The sequence below is a fragment of the Lutjanus erythropterus genome, chromosome 24, assembly GCF_056507025.1.
Source record: "Lutjanus erythropterus isolate fLutEry1 chromosome 24, fLutEry1.hap2, whole genome shotgun sequence".
NCBI classification, from domain to species: Eukaryota; Metazoa; Chordata; class Actinopteri; order Lutjaniformes; family Lutjanidae; genus Lutjanus; species Lutjanus erythropterus.
In genome coordinates, this window is record NC_139340.1 from 11,689,634 (window position 1) to 11,712,598 (window position 22,965).

The following is a 22,965-nucleotide window of genomic DNA, read 5'->3' on the forward strand; positions in this document are numbered from 1 at the left end:
AGGAAAATAAATGCAGTTATGTTACACTCCACTCCTGCATTATGATGATAAAGCCACTCACTGCCACAGAGTTTATAGAAAATGAATCTTGTTACTGATCCAGCTGCAGTGTTGCTGATGGGAGTAGTAGTGACGTGTCGGTGACGCTGTAGCACCTTCCTCCTCCTCCTCCTCCTCCTGCTCAGCTCTGTTAGATCAGATTTTCATCTGCGGACAGTCAGAGTGAAAGAAGTCTCCTGCGGCCTGATCGAGGAAATAAAGCCAAAGGTAAGTTTTATTATAAACATTGTACCGCAGAGAAGCGCAAATTGCACTTAAAGTCAGTTTGAATGCGTTTTTAAGTGTCACGCATCAGTTTAATTAAACTGCAACAGCACTAATTTAAGATTAATTAAGGGTATATACACTCTTTTTGAAATAGCAGAGGATTTTAATTTCTTATATTTTTAGTTGCCTAGCGGTATCATATTGCAGTAAGTATTTAAAGTGCTCAGGTGCTATAAAGGAGCTTTTTAATTATTAAGGCTGTTTTAATTAATGAGCAGTGGTTCAGATTGGAGGCAGTTTGAAGACTAGACATCTTTAATCACATGAAGGCTGTGACACGGTGTGTTTCTGACTTAAACTAACCAGTATCATTTAAATAAAGCCTGCTGTATCTACACCTTGGTCTATATTTATGGACATGGACTGACATATTTACACTGTGAGGTCTAGTGATTTCTATTATGTTGTCAACAGACTTTGACGTACAGGCTCACTCATGTTTTTCTTTAACAACAATAACAAGTTGTTACTTTGCATAGACTATGTTCATGAAAATATATTATAATATATAAATTAAGTACTTCATCTCCACTTCATCTCCACCACCTACAACATCAAAATACTGCTGACACATTGATTCATCTGTGATGACATGCTGCTGCATAATTAGCACTTTATTGATGAATTGATTTAATTGAACGGTATATACATACATACACACACACACACACATATATATATATATATATATATATATATATATATATATATATATATATATATATATATATATATGTATATAGTGAGAGAGAGAGAATATTCTTATTTCCATTGTGGCGTTTGATGGAAGGGTGAAAGGATATTTGTCAGCTCATAAAATAAAAAAACACACTAATGAAAATATAACACTATAAACAACAAAATGAGAGAAAAAAATTACATAGGTCAAAAAATATTAAAAATGTGTGGATCCTGCAGCAGTATATGAGATCATCATTTAATCTGACCTGTCCCTCCACCATTAAGAGCAGATTTCCATCAATTTCCTTTTGATGCTTTTGATACTTCAGGTACATTTTGACACAAAAGGGTCTGATTACTTCCTTCACTGCTGCAATAGGAAGAAATAGTGTTTGGTGAAGTTTTATAAATTGAAAAGATCTTGAAGAAGTTCATTTATTATATGCAAAGAACACATCAGCTGGATTGAAGTTGTCATAATGAAGTCAGCTGATAACAAAATCAGAGTTTGGTTGCAGGTTTATTACAGTAAATATGTGCTTGTTTAAGAGCCACTGGTTTGTTGTGACCTTTTCATGCTTATAAAAGCAAGAAGTCACACGTTTTATGGGACAGCAGCTCAGCAAAGACCTCATAAAAACCATACAGGGATGTCGTGACTCTGTAAAACCGTTCGGAGATGTTTGGAGAAGACTGCAGCTCATCTGTGTGTTCAGCTGGAGGGAACTTGAACTCCAAAACTTCAGCCATACATCTGATGAAATATTACACTGTACTTTGGTGTTTCAGTCATCAGTGAAGTGTTTAACACCTTAAGACATGAGAATTCAGCAGCACTTAATGTAACTCTGACCAAAAAACCAGTGGTCTGACAGAAGTTAAGCCCCTGCCATATGTGTCTGGTCGATCGAGCTCAGCTGCTGGATATCGGCTGAACTTCAAAGGCAACGCTGGTGGCCTAAATCTTAATCAAGTATTCTTTTGACATGCATGGAGCAATTATCCTCCATCTACGGAACCAAATAGCTCAAATTTGACTTTTTGTTTTAGTAGCCTCGATCACTTCTGTACGATTATTCAAGTTCTTTAAACATTCAGTTTGGCTCTGTTGGTCTAACCGAGCAAACTCTTCCCCAAAAGCTGCCACTGTTGCTTTACGACACAGTCTGTGATGCATTCAGGTTTGACTGAATGGGTTTGAACAACTGCAGAGGCCTCGGGGTGTTTAAACCATTTCTCTGTTTTTCCTTCTGGTCCATCAGTAATCCTGCCTTCATGTGTTCTTCATATTCTCCTACAAAACCCGACTTACTTAAATCTGTGTTTCTGCACATTTAAATGGACGAACAAAAGCCTTAAAACAAAAGATACTTGAGACAAACAGACAAAATTCATGTAAGACACACACGTGATGTCTCATAAATGTATTCCCCAAATATTCCTGTGTAGAAATGCAATGATTATCGAGCTATTTTGAATATATCTCTGACAGCACCTGAAGGCAGCACAGCACTGCCTGCAGACAGAGGGTGAAAAAAAGTAATCAGTTTGTCTGAATATTTCGTCTCTTGGAAATATCTTGAGCTGGTTCTCATTGATTTGATTCCTGTAACTGACTTAGGTCATTTTTTTTTCCTCTCACCAAAGTAATTTAGATGGATAAACAAAACTACAGGCAAGAGGGAAAATATATTTCTTTTGATTTTGGGATGAACCGTTCCTGTAAGTAATATATTTGCAGAAAGTGCAGCCTCTGGTCTTACTTTGACTGATTTATAGCACTGGACTTAGCAGATAAACCCAACTTATCTCTGGTATGAAGAGGTCACAGACAGAGTCATGAGTGATTCAGTATTTTAAACATCATTTTTGTTATTTAAAGTTATTTTCTGGTTGAAAGACAATGGCTGCATTATGGCAGAGCTATTTTTTTAGGCACTGTGACTGAACTTTTACACTCACAACCTGCAAACTTGATTCCCAGTCGTCAGGGGAGACACAAAGATTTAAAACCTGCTCTCCTTCAGATTCTTTCAGCCCTGTGTGGCCTTTAAACCGGGACCCGAAGGAGCTGGTCGGCGCTGATTGAACCCTGAGCGATATAAACCCTCTCCATCCCTCTCCAGTTGTAACAGGGAGCCTTTGTACCTAATCCCCCGCACTCCTGCCTCTCAGACTCAAACTGAATTTTACTCCAGGCATCTATCTCAAAGTTGGAGAGCTGATCTCAAGTTTTCCTTTCAGCGTGCAGCATATCATTATGAGCCATACTGTAGCTCTCCTGCTCTAATGAATGCAAGCCCACACATTGAAAGACTTCTTTGAATCATAATACTCCATCATGCAATTAGTCCACATTCCTAGAACTAAATTTCTGCAGTGTGAGCTGGGTTTAAAAAATTAGAGCTGACGTTGATGAAACATAACGGCTAACAGTTTGGTAACGTCACAGAAACTTTATGTTTGTGTTCATTAGTTTATCCCATGGTCCAAAGACGTGCAAATATAGAGATGTGGCTGAGTTGCTTCTATCATGTAACACCAAGGAACCAGTTATTATTCACATTTGAGAAGCTAGAATCTGAGAAAGTTTGGCATTTTTGCTGAAAAGTGACATAGCCAATTAATATTAATTATTCAACTAATCATTTAAGATCTAGCTCTTATCATGTTGTCTTTTATATGTTCATTTTAGTCCGATAAATGATTTACACAGAGTATTCAAAGTGATTTTGCTCTCAGAGATGCTCATGTTCAGTTTAATTAAATTATTGATTAGACTTTAAACTGAATAATCAGAGCCTTTGATACCAAGATTCACAGTAGGCTGTGTATAGTACAGTATGGTTATTCTGTCTGCAGCGATGCCATGGATCGATTTTATTGGGGCGTGCATAATGCAAAGAAAACAAGCATTTACAACCACACAGGCAGCAGAGCGCCTGAGGATAAAACATAAAAGAGAGTCAGAGGCATCTGAACTCATCGCTGATCTTACACACAAATCCACTGATCTCAATTCAGGGGTGAAACCAGGTCATCTGGTATTTAATTCATTGACTGACATCTCAGTGGATGTAAGAGGAGTATTTGCTAGAGAGTGTTCTGCCTGGACTGTAACTCAGTGCTTACTGTGCTGAATACTATTAGATGTAATCGAGGAAAACAACTTAAAATAAAACGAAGCTGTTGTCAGTAAAGTGGTAATAGTCTAGCAGCACTATAATAATATAACATGGCCTCTGTATGTCTAATAAAAATCCTTTAAACTCATATAGAAATAAAACAACATGCCACAGTATCATCACGCCGTCTTTGAAGTAATAAGGTGTGAGATATTCTCAAACCTTTAGGCTGTTAGGCAGTTATTCTCTACTGTCTACATGCTTGTCACTGTCCTGTTAAATCCTCCTTTGTAGTCTGGAATGAAAACAAATTGTTTCCTGCTGTGCACAGGTGACCATAGCCGCACCTGAGCGAAGATGTTTTAAAGGATTAGCGCCGCAGCTCAGAGGATGTTTCTCGAATTCCTCAGCAGAGTCGGTCTCATGATAAGGAATGTGCGCTCTGTAAACTCTTTTATGTATAACCTCAGGCTGTAGTTTAAAGGTTTAACTTTTATGTTTTTAGCTACAGAAATGCTGGATGAAACTTTGTTACGCTTGTTATTAATTCCCAGCAGTGCAATACAATTTAAAACAATGATTTGTAAAACTAAACATTTTGCATTTCAGCCCGACTTTCAACGTAATAAGGACAAATGTAGTATAGAGAGTAAGAAAGAATACAGGACTTTCTTAATTTCCTTCTCTGAAGGGCCAACACTGAGCACTTTATTAATGGGGCAGTGAATCTATTTAGTCAAGGAACTGGTTTGGAAGTAAAGAAGGTCTAGAGCGAGCCGTTTCCTCCTTGAGCAGAGCTGCTGTTGTAATCTCCGGTTCAAAAGAGTCACGAAAAGACAATACAAATGCTGACTTGGCTTTATCAATGAATGACCCATTCCACGACAGAAAAAAAAAACATGTGGCAAGCAAGGACATGGTTAAATTCCCAGAGGGCATTGCAGGCTGATGATAATAGTTACCACAGATGTCTTCCAGTCCTGTTTTTTGTCAATTATTCAAATCTGGGTTTGGATGCTGAGAGTTAAAGCTCAGAGCAGACCGGTGGGGCTCCTTTTAATGTTTAAATAATGAAGCAAGCTCACAGCATGAGCAGCACACAGCTGATCACTTTAATTGATCATTTCCTTCTATTAGCAGACTTAAGACATTTGATTTCAGAGTCTCAATGTTTGGGAACTATGAAATATTGACATATAGCCTATATACATTTTTAATTTGATCTTGATTTGGGTTGATTTAACATCCATTTATTCTCTCCCACAGTGTTTTTCTGTCCACGCAGAAAAGTGGATGACAGTTTTTTTCGGCCGATGATGGAGGCCTCGCCAACAGTGGCCTGGGTCCTGCTGATGACCAACATCGTTGATTGGCTGAAAACTGTCCAGTCGCGGGACTTTACCATGATGGACATCATCCGGCTGCATCCCTCAAGTAGGAACATAACATTACGGTTTGTGTAATGAGTGGATTTTTACGTGAGCTCTGAGAGGCAGTGAGGAAAAAAAAAAAGCTCAAAAGTGTTTTTTCTTCAGTTTATATGACAGGCGACAAATCTAGAGTTTAGTTTTAACATTACTGTCACAGGAGTTATAAGTTTAATTAGCACTGATGTAGTTCAACATTGCCAGGGATCGAGCTACAAGTCTCAAAGACAGGAGGTGCGGAAAGCAAAATGGGCAAATTTATTTGGTACTGAAATACAACAAAACTAAAACAACAAATGACAGAGAGTTTAAACACACACAGGCCGGCCTGAAGAGACACATATGAGGACAAGAATAAACAACTGACTATAATACATATTAAACTTAATACAAACAAAGATTCAGAAAAAATAATCTTAAAAAAAAAAAGAAAAGAAAAGAAAAAAAAAAGAATTATTGAAGAGACGCACAACTTTCATCAGCGGCCATTATCTGGTGATGTATCCTCCAGTCAGGGGTGGACTCAGTCATGGATGCATGAAACAGAAACAAAAAGAAAAAGCTTTAGTGCATAATTAAAGCAACAATGTCAACTTTTACCTAAAATGTGTGCACTGAAAAGACCAAGACAAGTTTCAAATGATTGGTGATCAACAGTGGTAACAAACTTTTTTAAAAATTCCTGAAAACATTTGTTCAAATCTGCATCCAACACGATCACGAGACAAAAGATTTGGAAACGAAAGCGATCAAGTGTGTGTCTGTCTAGTGCGCAACAGGCTTTGTCCTGTGACTGAAAAGTGGCTGACCCTGAGACCTATAGCTGTCCCAGCTGAGACACGGCCTGATTCCCAGTACAGATATGATTCCTGGCGAGGGGAAAACCAGACAACTCCTTGTTTGATGACAGTGTCAGAGCAGTTTAGTAAGTGGATGATTATTCAGAGATACTGTCTGGAAAACAAATCTTTTATGTAAGAACTGGACAACATCTGTTCCACGGGTCATGCGAATGGTAAACAGTGTTTTGCAGTAAGACCAGACTGAAAACAGTCATAGCATCACGCCAGCGGGCTTCAGTTTTATTGCTTTTCTCGCTGAATTAGCAATCACATTAATGAAGAACAAAGAAAACAATAGTGTGACTGAGCAATCACACTAATGAAACATGCCACAGTGTTGATGCACCAGCTGCCTCACAGCCACAAGCTGGTGTGTACAGTTCCTGTTCTGTGTGTACCTGCCAGTGGCCAATGGGGGAAAAAAGCTATTCACGACACTGATTTTATGGCAGGAGCATAGCAAAAAAGATGAAGATGCAAACCTGAGGAGAGACAGCAGATACTTTACCTGAGAAGAACAGGTCAGCAGACCACATGTTCAAGCAAAAGCTCAGCAATCTCTTAAGTTGGAATTGCAATGTTCAAGAGGGATTTTTAGCCTCAGACCGATGGGGAAGAGCATCAGTCCTTGGCTTTTTCAGACCCTGAGCTGTAAGACGGTGAAAAAAAAAATGCAAGGGCAGAGTTTGGGGGACAGAAGCGACTTACCTACACTCCTCAAACTGAAAGAGTTAGGACAGGTGCAGTGGTTCAGCGGACCTGCAGCTGAATGAAATACCTGTAGAAGTGTGCAAAACGAATAAAAAGCACTTGAGATGCTGTACCTGGCAAGACCAAGTCAGCAGACAACGTGTTTAAGCATGAGCTCAGCAGTCTCTCTGGCAGTCTGCAACTCAGGAAGAAGAATAAAAAGCAACTGAAAGTGAAGTGATGATTTACAGCTTTACTACGTCTGACGCAAGATACCTGGGAAAACCAGGTTGGCGGACCATGTGTTGAAGCAAATAAAATAAAAAGCTCCTGAAAGTGCAGATGTTCTGAGACAGCGAGACAAATAGCAGAATACCCACTGGGGGTTGGAAATGTTGCTACAACAACTTTACCTGACATGTGATGTTGTTGCCAATGATTGAGTGGACTGATGGGACAGAGGGAGAGAGTTTTGGGAGAGAACATACGTACCTGCACATCGGTGATGTGGCATTGACCTCTCAGTAACAGCTTTTTAAAGGTCAAACCATATGGACATCAGAAATATGACAGGCCTGGCAGAGATGCTCTGGATGGAGATGTAAACCTGAGGAGAGAGACAGGAAACTGTACCTGGGAAGACCAAGTCTGTGAACCACATTTTTAAGGGTAAACTCATCAGTCTGTTTGGCGGGGAGCAAATTTTGGCACAGAAATAAAAAGCACCTGTAAGTGGAGATGTTTTGGGACAAAGAGACAATTAGTAGAAGACCCATGAGGTGATGGAATTGCTGCTGCAACCATTTTACCTGACATGTGCAGCTCCTGGTGATCAATTATCATGAAAGGGTGAAAAAAAAATGCACAGGGCAGAGTTTTGTGAGAGAGCTGACTTACGTGTACATGGGTGGTCAACCTCTATCTCACTGAAAGAGGTCAGGTGCAATGGTGAAGCACCAGAAACGCCTGTTCTGCCTGAAAATATCACTGAAAAAGCAAACAGTTACGTATGAAATACCTCTGAAAGTTTGCAAAATGGCAAAATCTCTGCAAGTGTCTGTGGTTGGTTGGAATTCACCTGTCAGCAACAGCTTTAATCGAGGATTTACTTGACACATGATGCAGAAGGTCATCAGTTCTTGTTTTTCTTTTTGAGTCTGGGGAGTAACACATGAGAAAAACCAGCATGGGCAGAAGGCAGGTTAGAAGTGACTTACCAGCACATCGGTGGTCAACCTCCATCTCAGTGAACGACTTAGGACGGGTGAGTAGGTGAGATGATCAGTCTGAACACTCCTTTGCTGAAAGAAAGAAATAAAGAAAGAAACCCAGAAACCGACACCTGAACGAACGAAACTGATCTTTCTCAGTCTTGACTAAGATATCTACTTAGATAACACACACACACACAGACACACACCCTTTCATGCACCTTACCTGCAGCATGTCCAACTTCTGATCTCTCTCCTCCTGCTCTGATCTCATCTGTGAGTTGCAGCGTCTGCACCCAGATCATGTAGTGCAACATTAGGGAGCTGCTCATTGAGGAGGGGGCACTGCCACAGCCACTATCCACAGTGATGATCCGACGGCGTGCACTGAAGCGTACACAGACATACCCTTTAGAGTGGGCCCATGTTCATTCAGGTATCACTACTAGTGGGTGCCAGGTATCACTCCAGACATTCACCAAAACAACTCCTGTGCCTTGACTATGTAGAGCCACCATTAAAAACCGTCTGTCAAGAACAGAGTACCATCATAAAGTGCTGTGTATGGAGCTGATCCCACTGGGGTGGACACAGGAACTTCATTAAGAATGTGTTGACATGCTCACAGGTATTCCTGTAGGTGCTACTACTACTACTACTACTAGGTACTAGATTTCAGTGCAAACAATTGCTAGACCAGCTCAAGTCATCAGTCTCATCCCATTCACCTTTATGTATGCTTATTTAACCTCTGTGTTCTCTCTACAGATATCCTACTCTTGAATGGCAGTGCCTGTAGAAGAGGGAGACATAGTGGTTTAGCCCCCTAGTGACCATAGTAAAGATTCTCAGAGGTGATGCAACTGGACTGCCGACAAATGAAGATGTTTGCAATAGTGGGTTTTAAACTGGAGGCTGGGGACCAACAAGGATCCTTGAGCACATAGAGAGAGTTAGTTGTTTCAATTGATTGCAATTTATAGCTATCCTTGTTTGATTATTTGTTGACTATGAAAACTTTTTAATCTCCAGACCTTAAGAAAAAATACTCAGAAGGGATTCCTTCATGCAAATATTCTCAAATTGGAGGTCTGTTGTCTAAAGTAAATCCAAAAGTTTGGGAAGCCCTGATTTATGGAAGCAAATATGAAGTGACACAACACAACACAGTGGCATTAACTTTGTTGTGTGTATATATACACGACCATGATGCAGACTACAGTCTGTCTTGAGAGCACACGTTCTTCCTTGACCAACTTTTCGGCCTAGTGACACTTTTCACACACGTTCTGTAGCAGTTTCATCACAGAGGGCCCCTGTCACTTGTCAAGAAAAAACACCGCCACCAGTCTGTACTTCTGTAACTACAACTTCTCTTTGTGCACAAAACAGCAAAAATTATTTGTTACATTTAGAAACTGACCATCTAATGAAAATAAAACATGTTTTAAAAGTTACTGTAAGAATTAGTACTCGTACTCGTATCGGTACTGGGTATCGGCAAGTGCCCAAATGTAAGTACTTGTACTTGTACTAACAGGTAAATGATGCACGGCATTGACGCATGAGCAGACGTCATGTGAAGTGCATTCATTGGTGAGTGAGGTCCTTTCCGTATATCAATCATCTTAGGAATCTTGTGCTTTAGCCAGGGTAGATCCTCTCATGGCAGTAAACATCAACCAAGTGGCCAATTGTGTGCAGTCTGAGTCATCATACTTGCATACCATTAACCAGGAACCTCAAGAGTCGTATTTGCTTGAATTGCATGAAATTGCACTAAGTTCTATCAGCAGGATATCGATAGAGAGATTACAGAGGTTGTACAGGATGCACATAGATTAATACTGAACCCACAGGCAGGTTACCTGTAAGAATGCTGACACATCCCCAAGGTAGTAACCATGTCCCCTCCAGGGCGCGCCATGAGATCTGCACGATGCACAGTGCTCAGTGATAGCATCTTCCTTGACAGACTGATTGAACTGGCAACACATGTAAATGTAAGTTTAACTGCTCTCAACAGTGGCTCTACACTTTCAGGTTGCAGGAGTGGCTTCAGTGAGTGTTTGCAGTGATACCCGGTGCCTGCCAGTAGTGATACCTGGACGAACGTAGGCAAACCCTTGAGGGAATGTCAGCGTACGTTCCAGCACACGCAGCAGGATTAGCACAGTGATTAGTGGTTGGGACAGTACCACCTCCTCAACAGGCAGCTCTCCCAGTTGTTGCACTACATGGTGCGGGTGCAGGCGCTGCAGGTCCCAGATGAGATCAGAGTCAGGGGAACCGCTACTCAGTGCTGTATCCCTCCCAAAATACACAATACTGGACACTATTTCAGACCAGGCAAGATTACAATAGCAAGTGAACAAGTAAACAAGACCCTGGACCAGGAACAGGAAGAGAAAGATGGGAAGTGGAGACGCACTGCAGGCAAGTTGTTAATATTGCTTTCACTGCACTCTTGTACATGCTGCCTAGACACCATCTGTACTACTATGTGGTAAGGGTACTATTTTGTCTCCAACATACTGTAGCTCTTGCATTAATTGTCTTTACAAGAGAAGTGAAGTATCTTACCTTTCAGTGGTCTTCTTCCCATGTTTTAAAGAAGGAACTGGGGAGCTCGTGCTGAATTCATTGCAGTCAGGATGTCCTGATAAAAACACAAACAGACATCTTCAACAACAGATCATTTGGCCTTTATTCATAGTCAATTTGAAACCTCACATCATCGTCTCTTGATCAAGATAATTAGTTAAATTACCTCTCAGCAATCTTCTTCCGATGTTTTCAAGATGGAAGTGAGGAACTCAGGGTTCACTGTGGTCATGATGGCATGTTCCTGTAGTAACACAAACATTTTTTTAAGTGAACATTGCAGACATCTTCAGGCAAATGTGAAGAGGCGAACACAGACCTATAACCAGGACAAAGTTCCCAGTCTTAAACTTTTTGTGTGTTCACAAAATTCCTCTGCATATTCTTGATTTTGCAATCAAATATGCATGGAGATTATGTCATTATGAGTATTTAAGATGACAACATGTAACAGCGTCAGACTTTCAGGTAATCCCAGAGACAATTTAGTCCACATCACAAGTCTGAAATGTTCAATATAACCTGGGGACATATTCAAGTCGCAAGTTAGACCACATTTGCATTATTTGATTTGATTTCCTTGAATAATACAAATAATAGCTGATCATTTGAATCAGGTGTGTCGGAGTTGAATCCACTCATCTTCCTCAGAGAATGAGCATAATTTATGCATTTGATACTTTGCGTTTTCTTCAACATGTCAGGTTTATTCAAAAACTCTCAAATTCTGTCTGTCTGTCTGTGAACACACCTCAAACACAGCTGTGGACTGCCATGAAATTAAAGGCTGTATTTAAACACTCATTATGTTATGAATGACACCTTTTCAAAATAAATCAACGCAGAGGTGACTTTATTTTATTCTTTAAACTTGATTTGTTGCTCGTGTTGCGTTCACGGTCCCACATTTCACACTGCAGAACACTGGAGGCCTAGCTTGAACGCAAAATACGCAAAATAAGCCTGTTGTCACGTTGTTTCAGGAGTAAAATGTCGCTGCTGCTAATTAATTTAAAGTGGATGTTGAGAACAAGGTGTGTTAATGAAGAAATCAGATCCATAAATTGGTCTAATCAAACGCAGCCGTTGATGATGAGACATTCACGCACAGCTTCGTGACACACCTGAAGCCAATCAACGTGATGGCGGCTCGTTGGTGACTTAAAACTTTTACATCCTATAATATATTTACATATTACATTTATGTTGCTTTTTACATTTGGACCACTTCAGAGTTACAACCACACAACTCCAAACAGTCGTGAAAACTGATAATACCTACCTAAAACTCCGGGACGAGCTGAAATTCAGAGGCCAAAAGTGACAACGTGTTCTTTGAGTTTGTGCTTTTCAAATGGTGACATTTGCGGGAGGACTTATCGTTGTTCCTCGTCGGTGAACAACGTTTCATTTAGTTAAAATAATTCGGTCTGACCAACTTTGGAGAACGTCCTAACACTTCCATATCACATCTGTGAAGTGGAATCCGCCCCCATCATCCAATCATCCAATTATCCAATCAGAGGAGAGATTCAATCCACGTACGTCACGGCAGCCACGTTGATACGAAATGACGACAGCATGGACACAGGTGTTAACAAGGTTACTAATTTAGGCCCCGCTCCATTTAGTGTTGCAGCGCTTCCAGTGTATTTCTCAAAGCCTAAGATTGTCCTCAAATGTCTTGTTTTGTCCACAATGCAAATATATTCAGTTTACTGTCACAGATGAATTGGAAACCAGAAAATATTCACATTTATTCACATTTTATCTGTTCCTCTATTTATCTACTTGTGTCTGGGGTGTAATCTCTGCTGCTCTTGTTTTTTTTTGTTTTTTTTTTTACCATTTGCATTTCTTATATTCCTTATTCCATTGTACCGCACTTGTTTTTAATGTGCTATAAATAAACTTGACTTTACTTTAAGAAACTGGAACTTTTTTTTTCTTGAAAAATGTCTCAAACCGATTTATTAATTATCACAGTCAGATTCAGTCTCTGCGTTCAACCCCAGGTGTTTACAGCAGCATGCAGCTGCAGAACAACAGGCAAAAACTTGATATCTTGAAAATCTTGATATCAGTTAAGGTGGACACATTTCAGTCCTCTTGAGTTTGTGATGTTTTTATGTCTGTCCTCCACAGCTACACCTCATCCTGGTGGCTTCAAGTGCTTCACGTGTGAGGATGCCGCAGATAACTACGAGTGTAACCGCTGGGCCCCAGATGTTTACTGTCCAAAAGGTACATCAGCTTTTTCTCATTTGAAACTGACTAAAAGCACAGAATGAGGAACAACGACAAAACTGGAAACTTTGGATAGTGAGAACAGGAAGTCGTGGCTGGACCATCGTGAGCACATCTGTAGCAGAGTCTCTGAATTGGCACCGGATGTGTGTGTGTGGAGCCAGGTGTTGAAATGGTGCAGGCTGATGAGCAGGTGGACAGCAGGTGGGCGGGTTCAACAGGTGAGGTGAATGATCTGCAATCAAGAAGCCAGACAACAGGACACAAGAGAGACAGGGGAGCAAGAGAAAGGCAGGGTTGGAATTTTTTTTTTACAGCAGCCATATTGATATGAAATATTAAACACAGGTGTTACAATGATACTTATTATGGTCACATTCAATTTAGTATAGCAGAGCCTTTCCAGTGAGCCATCCATAATAGCAACACCCTGACTCTGTTTGACCTGAATGGAATGGAGAAAGGATTTTTTTTGGAGAATCCAACTCTACAAACTTTCTCAAATATGAAGGAGAGTGAAATCATATATATAATCCATAAATTAAGGTGTGTCCTGTCTTCCAGATGCCAGATATTGTTACACACTCCACATGATGGATAACCATGGCGACAGCGTGTCTGTGACCAAGCGCTGTGTGGCCCTGGACGACTGTCTGTTTACTGGCTGTGCTTATGTCACTGATAACGGCTATCAGGTATGTGGAGCCTCCGGATTGAACCTCATTAACCTCCACGACCTGACACTCCTTTACATCACTTAAATCTCACCCCTCAGGTGTGCTCGTCCTGCTGCGAGGGGAACATCTGCAACGTCCTGGTGCCGAGAAATGAGAGCGGCGCCGTTTTCTCCTCCACTTCTCCTCTGGTCAGCGCAAACAGGAGGCTTCTTCCCGCGGCGCTGAGCTACGCCTTCATCGTCATCATCATCACAGCCGGACATGTCTGAGGGGGAAAATCCGCATCTGTGCTACGACATCACACCGAAAACAACTTGATGAGCTGCACTGGGACCTGTGTACTTAGGCTTACTTTTTCTTACCAGACAATATTTACTGTTTTTTAAAGCTTTTTTTGGTAATTTATTTATACTAAGTGTCAGTATTAATGTGAGACTTATTGTTTTAACCATGTTGATGTTCTGATGATATTAAATTGCTTGTGAAATCATTTATCATATTATTTCTTGCATGTAATAAATATGCACAAGATATGTTTGGGGTTTCTTTTTTTGGGTGTACTATGATGAGATTGATTTTACACTTATTTATTTTTAGAGGACTGGGGCCAGAGGGATGGCCAAGGGTGGCCACACCGGAATCTGATTGGTCCCTCTGGTCCCTCCCTGCCAGAGTCAGAAGGTGAAACGCAGCTGTAAAACAACCAAAAGAAAACCACAGACAGGAAGACTGTGATCAGAGATGCAAAACAGCAGTAGAGGCAAAACAACTGCAGAGGGACAAAACAATTACAAACAGAAGCAATAAGATTATAAACAGAGGAAGAATGACCAAAGAGAGATGCAAAACAAACACAAAGAGACTCATTGGCAACAAAAACAGACAACAAATGTTTGTATTGCAATCGTTTTGTGCCACTTCCAGTCTTGGGATTTTGCTCTCACTGGGGAGGTGAGGTGGAGGGGCTTTTACATGTCTGTGCCCAGCTATTTATTTATATTATTTCATATTAGAATATTAGTTTATCATTTATTACACTGAATAAATAATGTAACTGTTAACAGTTTATTATTGCAAAGAACCACTGTCCAGTTGCATAAACTACCTGTAGTTTCAAGCTGAAGTTTGTCCCGTTTTTTACACATTTGAGGAGAAAATCTGTGTTGGATCTTGATCCCTCCACCTTAGATCATCATGTATTAACCATATTTTGAATTTCCTTGAAGTATATATTAAGAAAATTTCAGTAAAGGAGTGCACACTCACAGCTACAGGACATAGTGTCATTTGCAGGCTCATTTTATTAGTTCAGCACCTCTGAGTGTCACAGCTGTTGTGCTCCAACTGAAGTATCTTCATTGCATTCTGTGAAACAGGAAAACAACACTGTACATGTCCATATGAAAAGTTATCGACCCGACATCATTCAGGGTTGGGGGACTTCCACGTGAGCTACGAACAGCTGCCTCAGACCATGTCAAGGGGTTTCCATTTCATATCTGTGGTTCTAAATATCATAAAACACAGATGATGTCGTCCTCTAAGGTGTTCTGCCTGCAAATGCTTCAAACAGCAGATATTTGTGTTTGCAGTCAGAACCCTTCTCACTGCACCGCGTGTGTTTCTCCCTGGATGTAGTGCAGGATAAGCCGGGTTGACATCAGTCAGTTACAGCATCGAGACCAACATTAGAGTCAAGTCCTTGTTACAGTAAGACAAACTCTGAACAACCTCTCACTGATACAACCATGTACCAACACTACCACACATCAACTTCCAGCCTTCTTCAAACCATAAATGGAGGCCTTTAGCTTGGATTTGTGGAAAATAATAATAATAATAATAATAAAAAACAGCCTATTCCTCATCGTCCAGCACATTTGAGAGTCCTTGTAGTCTCGCGATAGCAGCGCTTTGAGCGGGCGCGTTGGTGAAAACAGTCCCCACAAACAAAGGCGTTCCTCTCAGGATGTGGCGAATGACCGTGCAGGAGCCCGACGCTTCGATGTGAAAGCCCAAATGTCTCAGCTCCTCCTCTGTTCGCAATGTGCTTGGACTTGATGGAGATGCAAAGAACTGTTGGGGAAAATAGGGCAGTGGTGATGTTGTTGTACGGGACAGTTTATAATATTCTATTTGAAATATTTCCTGTAGAGGAAAAGAGCTACAAATCCCATAAAGTCACATGCATTTCTAGTACAAACAGAAGAACTCACAGCTTCTCCTGTTGTTGGGTCAATGAAGTCTGCCCAGTAGCCCGCCGTCCACAGAGAGAAGCACATCTCCTTCGCGCCGCTCACAAACTGGAGTGAGGAGAAAATACAGTCAGCTGCTGTTTCAGCATTATATCACAAATCAAACGTCACCATAAATGTGACGTGTGTCAGGACTCACTCTGTGAAGCAGCTGCTCTCTGTCCTGCTCTGCTGCCTCCTCACACCGACCGCTGCTCCTCTGTGTGACCGTCACTACTGTGATGGAAGAGGTGGGCGCTGACGGGAACAGCAGCTCGAGATCTGACACACACACACAACATTTTGTCATTACGAGCAACTAAAAGCGACTGACAGATGATACAACTTTATAAGATGATTTTGCTTAAGTGAATCAAATAACCTCCCCTTACCTTTCTTTAACAACTCAGGGCAGGAACTTATGGCGCAGTCTGTGCCTGTCTGATTAAAATACTGTTCAGCTTTGTGGACTCTCGTGGATATAGGACCCAATTTTCCCTGATGAACAAACACACACATACACATGCATTGACAAAGCAGTTTTGAGGCAAGAGATCTTGCACCCACTGGGGAGTCTGCAAAAACTGTTGTAACAGATTCATTATAGATTCATATGTACAGGCTACTGTAGGGAGGCAACAGGTGAAGGCAAAAATATGTTGTATTTTCCTGGAGATATTAGACATTAAAACTATTGTGCAGTATTTTTAACATTTAAATCAACTAATATGATCAAGCCTAATTTGCCGCTTAGATTTTTTTTCTATTGTGGAACCATATGACCACTTTTGACCCCACATCCGGCCAAATAATCACTGATCAGACAGCTTAGCACAACAGCCAGTGCAGAAAAACAAATTGTGGACTGTACATCTTCAAAGGTCAAGTCTGAGGTTTGGAAGAAATTTAGTGTAATCATAGACTGTGAGAAAAATGTTGTTCTTCTGTCACTCTGCTTTAGGGGGGCAGGTTTGCAAAACTGGACTTTAAAATTGTTTATTCTGATTGATAATAAGAAGTTCTTTAATTGAAAACATGTTCAGTAAACTTCTTAAACACATCTTATTACACTGCATGTTTAAGTAAAATAAAATTCCCAGAGTACTCGGACTTTTTACATTTTATGTATCCATGTAGCAATTAAATTATATTTTCTGCACAGTTTATTTTCAAAAAATGAGTTAAATCCCATTTCAAAGCCTTCACCACACTGCCAGGGACACAATTCTGGGGAAGAAATGCTGAAACGTAATTTTTTTAAGCCTACACGTCATCAAATTTCATCATACAACAGTATAACAGCACTGTCCTCAACAGTTTCCTGCTGCAAACAAAAAAATATGCTGAAACTTACGTGGAACTCATTAACAAACTGGGCCAGGATGAACTGCTGTCTCTCTGCGCTGCTCGGGGCCGTCAGTACGTCAGGCACCGTCCTGTGGATTGGAGTCTTCTTCTGTTCCGCCATTCCCTCCAGGTGGCAGTCAAACCCAACGTTACCTGGTAACTGAAAGCGTTGGTCCTGAGGTCCGAATGGTCCCATGTTCTCGTCAGGCCACACGGTCCTGGGGCCTGGAGCAAACGTGACAGAGATATCTGAGTGGGTTTGCTTCTGTATGTTTTGCTTGTCTCTATCTTCCCCCAGTTTGTTTGCTCAGGCTGAAAATCACATCCGTGACATTATCTGTTTCCATGTTTGACCATCCTGTCTCCACATGTTGTTTTGAAAACACAATCCAAAGACGGGAGCAAGTATAAACAGGCAACAAACTAAAATGACAGTCAGAAGCTCCCTTCAGATGTAGCCTGTTGTAAACTGAGGACTATCTTGTCATTTACCAGGAAATGCTGACTGATTCATTTCTTGCTTGACTCACCTGAGTCTGTGTGCGATCCAGCTGTGTACGGCTCATCTGAGCTTGCGGCAGAGAAGGTCCTGGTCCTGCCGACACGGAGGGCAGCTAATGCTTGATAGCCAGCGGCCTGAGAGAGGAAAAACCTGCCTCGACCAGACAGCACCTATTAAACAACAAAGGCATCTGTTATGTAACAGCCAGCAACATTTTTTACATTTTTTACAAGTCTTTCTGTATGTTTTTGTTACACCACGACATTAACTACCAACCGGCCAGTTAACTGCTGATCAAACTGGGTCAGTCTGGTTGATAAACATGTTCTGGCAAGCTGCTACAAGTGGATATTAGATTCTGCTTCTGCCTTATTATGCAAATAAATAAAAATACACAAATAAATCTTACAAACTGGACCCATATTGTTCCAACAAATAGAAATATATAACTAAATCTTTAAAACTGGACCTTTTGAAGAATGTTTCCTTGACCCTTTTCAGCACGTTGGAGAATCCTAATGGAGTCTAAGTGCACTCACCCCCAAAATTCTTCTATGTGGTTGAGGGATCTAGTGTTCTTTTTTATTTGTTTGTTATTTTTTCAACAAATTAAAAATGTATTAAGTAATTAACTGTTGTTTTGAGCACCATTTGACATTGCTTTGTTTGGCAAAGCCATCTGTTGTGCAAGGACAGGTGGACAAGAGCAGCCGTTTCGAGTAAGAGCTTTATTTTATTCCTGTTTGTTTAATATGTTTGTGCCCTATGACTTAATGCACCTCTAGTTCAAACATAACTTCAACTGAGAAAGACATGCATTTTGTACCATATTAATCATTAATGACTAATCCATTATTGATCGTTAATATATTCAACTACTGGATTAAGAAAATGTACACGTTTGCAACCCTGGTTATTTCTAAAGTTGTTAGATAAGTTTTCACTGCAGGGACACCTTAAGAAATTCAAATCTACTTAAGGTCCAATCCTACAGTACTTACTCTCCTTAAGAATTAAAGACTCTTTCTATAGATCCTTTACTATCTCTTGGGTGTGAGGTTTCTTTACTATAGTCCTGCAATTTTCAGGTATTATATAATATATAATATATATACAGCGAGCTACATGACTGTGGGAAATGCGCTGTTATGTCACTTACACTGCTGGACATTGTGGCTCGTCTCCGTCTGCTTCTAACTTTAATCTGTGAGATAAAACAGCAACAATCGGCACAACAGAATACACACAAAACTGTGTTTTTAACCAGAAACACCAGGCTTTAGCTAACTTTCAGTTTGATAGCCAGAGGACATGATGCAACGATTGCATGTCTGTTTCACGGGTCAGAAAAAGCAGCAAGGTCGACTCTATCACAATAATACACTCTCTTCAAAAGTACTTTAAAATTAACAACACCAGTAAACCTATAACAGATATAAACCGTCACAATTTGTGACAAGTTAAACACAAACAAAACAGCTAACTAGCTAGCTGCTACCGTTAGCTCGTTGTTTGCTAACCCAGTCAGCTGATATCTTATTTTGACACTTTCACTTTTCAGACAGGACTGCAGACTTTATGATTTTATCTCAAACTGCAAAAACTACCTGACAACGTAAAAAATAAAAGCCTGGATATTCGTTATAGAGAAGCGCAACTATAAAACTGTTAATGGGATTACATTATGAAAAGTACATGTTGTTCCTACCTGTCAAGTTGCACGTCCGCTGCCTCGCTTTCACAAAACAACGACGGGAAGTGACGAAGGACAAACTTAGTTAAGCACGCGTAGTTTGCGTAACGGTTACGTCAACAGAAATATCATAAATAATTATAATAATTGATACTGGGGATTTTTAAAAGCGCTTCAACACTTCACTATTGTCTAATTAGAGTTATTTTGAAACAATATTAATTAACTGTCCTTCGCACCGGAGCTGCACATCAGATTTGCATTTCCTGTGTTTCACCACAAGATGGCAGCAAATAACCATTAATAGAACCAAAACACTGCTGCTGCTCCTTCTTCCCTTGTAAATATGGCTAAAAAAAAACTGCATGCCTGTTGGTATTTCTGACTTTTTACTTTGTATTTAAAGTTTTCATCTTGTTGACTTGCCAAATTATATTATTTGTTCTCCATCCTGCTTTGAAATGCAACACAAGAAAGGAGGGAAACGGCACATAAAAAGTGTTCATTATGAGCTAATTGCCTCAAGGGTGAAACAACCTACTTTTGTTGATATTTATGGGTTCCAGGATGATGATAATAGGCCTTTTCATGGCAGCCATATTGATATGTAATAATAGGGTAAAAACAGGTGTTAGCGATGATACTAATTAAAATCTCATTCTCCAGCAGCATCCTGACTCTGTTTGATCTGAACAGAATTGAACCTTAATTAGTATTATTGGCAACACCTGTGTTTACACTACTATTTCATGTCAAAATGGCTGGTAGCCATGAGATCCACTGATAATTAGAACGTACGAGCAGAGTTACTCTAAAAAAAGGCATATTAGTTTTCAAGTAAAACCAAAAACAACACCAACATTCACAGCAGGTGGTCCATAGCTTTTAGGAAACAACAGATAATTAATATCAAATGTGGCAGCTGATTGCTCAAGTTGCATTAATTAGGCTGACAGACTGTACATGCAAAGATTTTAATGCCTAGATTTTAATAAAAAAAACTTCAGTGCACAGATGAGCCCCTGTGCAAATTATGATGTTAGGGCATTTTATGATTATTATAGTAAATATATTACATATTTAAAATCTATATCCTATGCTGTCACGAGCACGAGCCTCTCCTCCATGACTAGATGCATGCTTCCTTCTGCAGTCTGGTACGGTTTGTGGGTCTAGTTCAGTAAAAAGAAAGGAGATCCTCCATGAAACTGATCACAAAACAGTCTGTGGATTATCTTGAATAACTGGGTCATGATTTCTGGAAAGAGACAATGCAGCTGAAATATATTGTAAAGGCGCTTTATTGTATATTATGTTGGAGGACCAATATCTCCAAAATGCAGCCGCTCACACAAAAACAATCTAGATGGTTAAATAGCCCTACAGATAGGAGTGAATTGGGTTGAACTGTCCCTTTAATAGCACGTATACTTAAGTTCCCAGAACTCTATTGAACTTTACCTTGGCTAACCTCTATATATTGTCCAGAATCAAAGGCCGAGTGTGTTTGTAGTGGTCAGATCCCAGGTGGGAAACTGAGGAGAAATGGTACACATGCTCAGCAAAATCCTCCCCTTTGATCAATAAAGTTTAAAAACTAGAATAGAGGAACTGTCCCGGCAAGAACAGTGTTATTTGCTGTCAGAAGTCGGGAAGGACAAGGACAGCTAGTAAAGTACATTTTGCTGGCGTAGACACATCTCTTTAGCTGACTTGGACAAGCTGATTGACACTTTCTCTGAGCTGACAGGATATGCGGTGGGAGTTTACCCAGGGACCAACATGCTTCACTCACCGTGGGCAGCTGCACCAGTGTGTGTGCGTGTGTGTGCGTGCGTGGTGATGAGGCATGTAGAACCGCACAAAGCTGGGCTGTCAGTGAGTCTCCCACAGGATCATTTGTAACAGCAACACAGCATCCACCCTAGATGGAGCCCCTGTGGGATGTACTACACACACACACACACACACACACACACACACACACACACACACACACACACACACACACACACACACACACAGATACGCACAGCATCCGGAAGCAGCGACCAAATGAATTCTTCACCTCAGGGTCTCTCTGCGGTGTTGTTATTTGGAGGTGAAGAGAACTGAACAAAAGGCCGAATCAAGTTGACTCTGGTGGAAATTTAACAGCTTCTGTTTTGTAGTGAGAAAATATTCAGACAACCTGTCCGCTGTGTGCAAAATAAATTGGTTTGTCAACAAGATATCAGAAAATAATACAATTTTAAATTACGCGTTCCAAGAGCCAGAGGTGAAGTCTTCAAATTGCTTGTTTTGTCTAACCAACAGCGCATATTTCAAAGATATTTAATTTACAATGATATAAAAGAGAGACAAGGGGGTAAATTCTCACTATTGAAAAGATATTTGGCATTATGTGCTTGATAAACAATTATCAAAACAGTTATCGATTAATTTTCTGTCATTATAAATGTATTAATTGCAATGCATTCATATGAACTTTGATTAACGTGGAGCAGACGTGTTTCAATTTAACGTTTCCTTGAAGTCTGATGACGCATTGTGGTAATTTTATGATTTATTACATTAAATACAGACCTATTACAGACTTCTTCTTTAAGTTAGCTCATATTAGCAAAACATATGCTAACTGTTTGAATAAAAGTGTCTATAGGTCTTATTTTGAGCTAATATCCATTATTTGACCATTTCTTTAACTAAAATACTTAATAACAGGATATCACTTTCAAAAAGTCTCTGAAACAATTGATTATTCATCAATTATTAAACTGGTCGCCATGAATTATCTATATTTTTAATAAAAAACATCAAAATACTCAAATGTTTTAACAAGAAAAAAGTCAAAATCCTCAGTTTTCAGCTTCTAAAATTGAATAATTTCTGGCTTCTTACTTTTATCTGACAATTAAATGAACATATATTTGGGTTGTGGACCAAACAAGACATTTGAGGATGTCATCTTAGGCTGTGATCAACATTTTTCACCATTTTCTAACGTTTTATGGACCAGAAAACTAATCGATTAATCAGTAATCAAAATAATTAGCTGCAGGCCTGAAAGAAATAAATGCCTTCAAGGACATGCAGTTTTTTGAGGGAACAGTTAGCGAGGCAGAAAATAATAAATGGGCAAACAGAGACAATTTGCTGTGTATTTTTCAGTCTGTTTATTCGTAGCTACCCAGTGTGAAAAAAACCGGCTTGTCTTTGGCTCTAATTGTTTCTGTGAAACACTTTTCCCTGGACAGCAGCGCTCGGTTCTTCGAGTGGAATTCCTGAGCGCGGAGAAGCCTTGAGACCTCCAGACAAAGCCATGAGTCAGTCGAGGCCTTCTTTATTGCTGCGCTGT

General features: G+C 40.1%; 2 protein-coding genes across 2 annotated transcripts; one reads left to right on the top strand and one right to left on the bottom strand.

The window, feature by feature from the left end:
- Nucleotides 1-178: 178 nt before the first annotated feature.
- LOC146304784 (ly6/PLAUR domain-containing protein 6-like) lies at nucleotides 179-14,105 on the top strand. Its single transcript, XM_084713844.1, has 5 exons — nucleotides 179-267; nucleotides 5,400-5,567; nucleotides 13,053-13,151; nucleotides 13,719-13,849; nucleotides 13,930-14,105. Exons 2-5 carry the CDS (start codon nucleotides 5,447-5,449, stop codon nucleotides 14,098-14,100), a joined length of 522 nt encoding a protein of 173 aa, XP_084569970.1. The 5' UTR covers nucleotides 179-267; nucleotides 5,400-5,446; the 3' UTR covers nucleotides 14,101-14,105.
- Nucleotides 14,106-15,109: 1,004 nt separating this feature from the next.
- LOC146304785 (cobalamin trafficking protein CblD-like) lies at nucleotides 15,110-19,721 on the bottom strand. The gene is made up of 8 exons (XM_084713843.1): nucleotides 19,623-19,721; nucleotides 19,074-19,118; nucleotides 17,943-18,084; nucleotides 17,420-17,637; nucleotides 16,458-16,563; nucleotides 16,226-16,347; nucleotides 16,048-16,134; nucleotides 15,110-15,907 (listed from the first exon to the last, which is right to left on the bottom strand). The coding sequence occupies exons 2-8, from the start codon at nucleotides 19,083-19,085 to the stop codon at nucleotides 15,689-15,691; spliced, it is 906 nt and encodes a 301-aa protein (XP_084569969.1). The 5' UTR covers nucleotides 19,086-19,118; nucleotides 19,623-19,721; the 3' UTR covers nucleotides 15,110-15,688.
- Between the last annotated feature and the right edge of the window lie 3,244 nt (nucleotides 19,722-22,965).

Coding starts and splice junctions, on each gene's coding strand:
- LOC146304784 (XM_084713844.1), top strand. CDS start 5,447: ATGATGGAGGCCTCGCCAACAGTGGCCTGGGTCCTGCTGATGACCAAC. Junction 5,568..13,052: donor CATCCGGCTGCATCCCTCAA/GTAGGAACATAA, acceptor TGTCCTCCACAG/CTACACCTCATCCTGGTGGC. Junction 13,850..13,929: donor TCACTGATAACGGCTATCAG/GTATGTGGAGCC, acceptor CTCACCCCTCAG/GTGTGCTCGTCCTGCTGCGA.
- LOC146304785 (XM_084713843.1), bottom strand. Junction 16,348..16,457: donor CCCTGAGTTGTTAAAGAAAG/GTAAGGGGAGGT, acceptor TGTGTGTGTCAG/ATCTCGAGCTGCTGTTCCCG. Junction 16,135..16,225: donor GAGAGCAGCTGCTTCACAGA/GTGAGTCCTGAC, acceptor TCCTCACTCCAG/TTTGTGAGCGGCGCGAAGGA.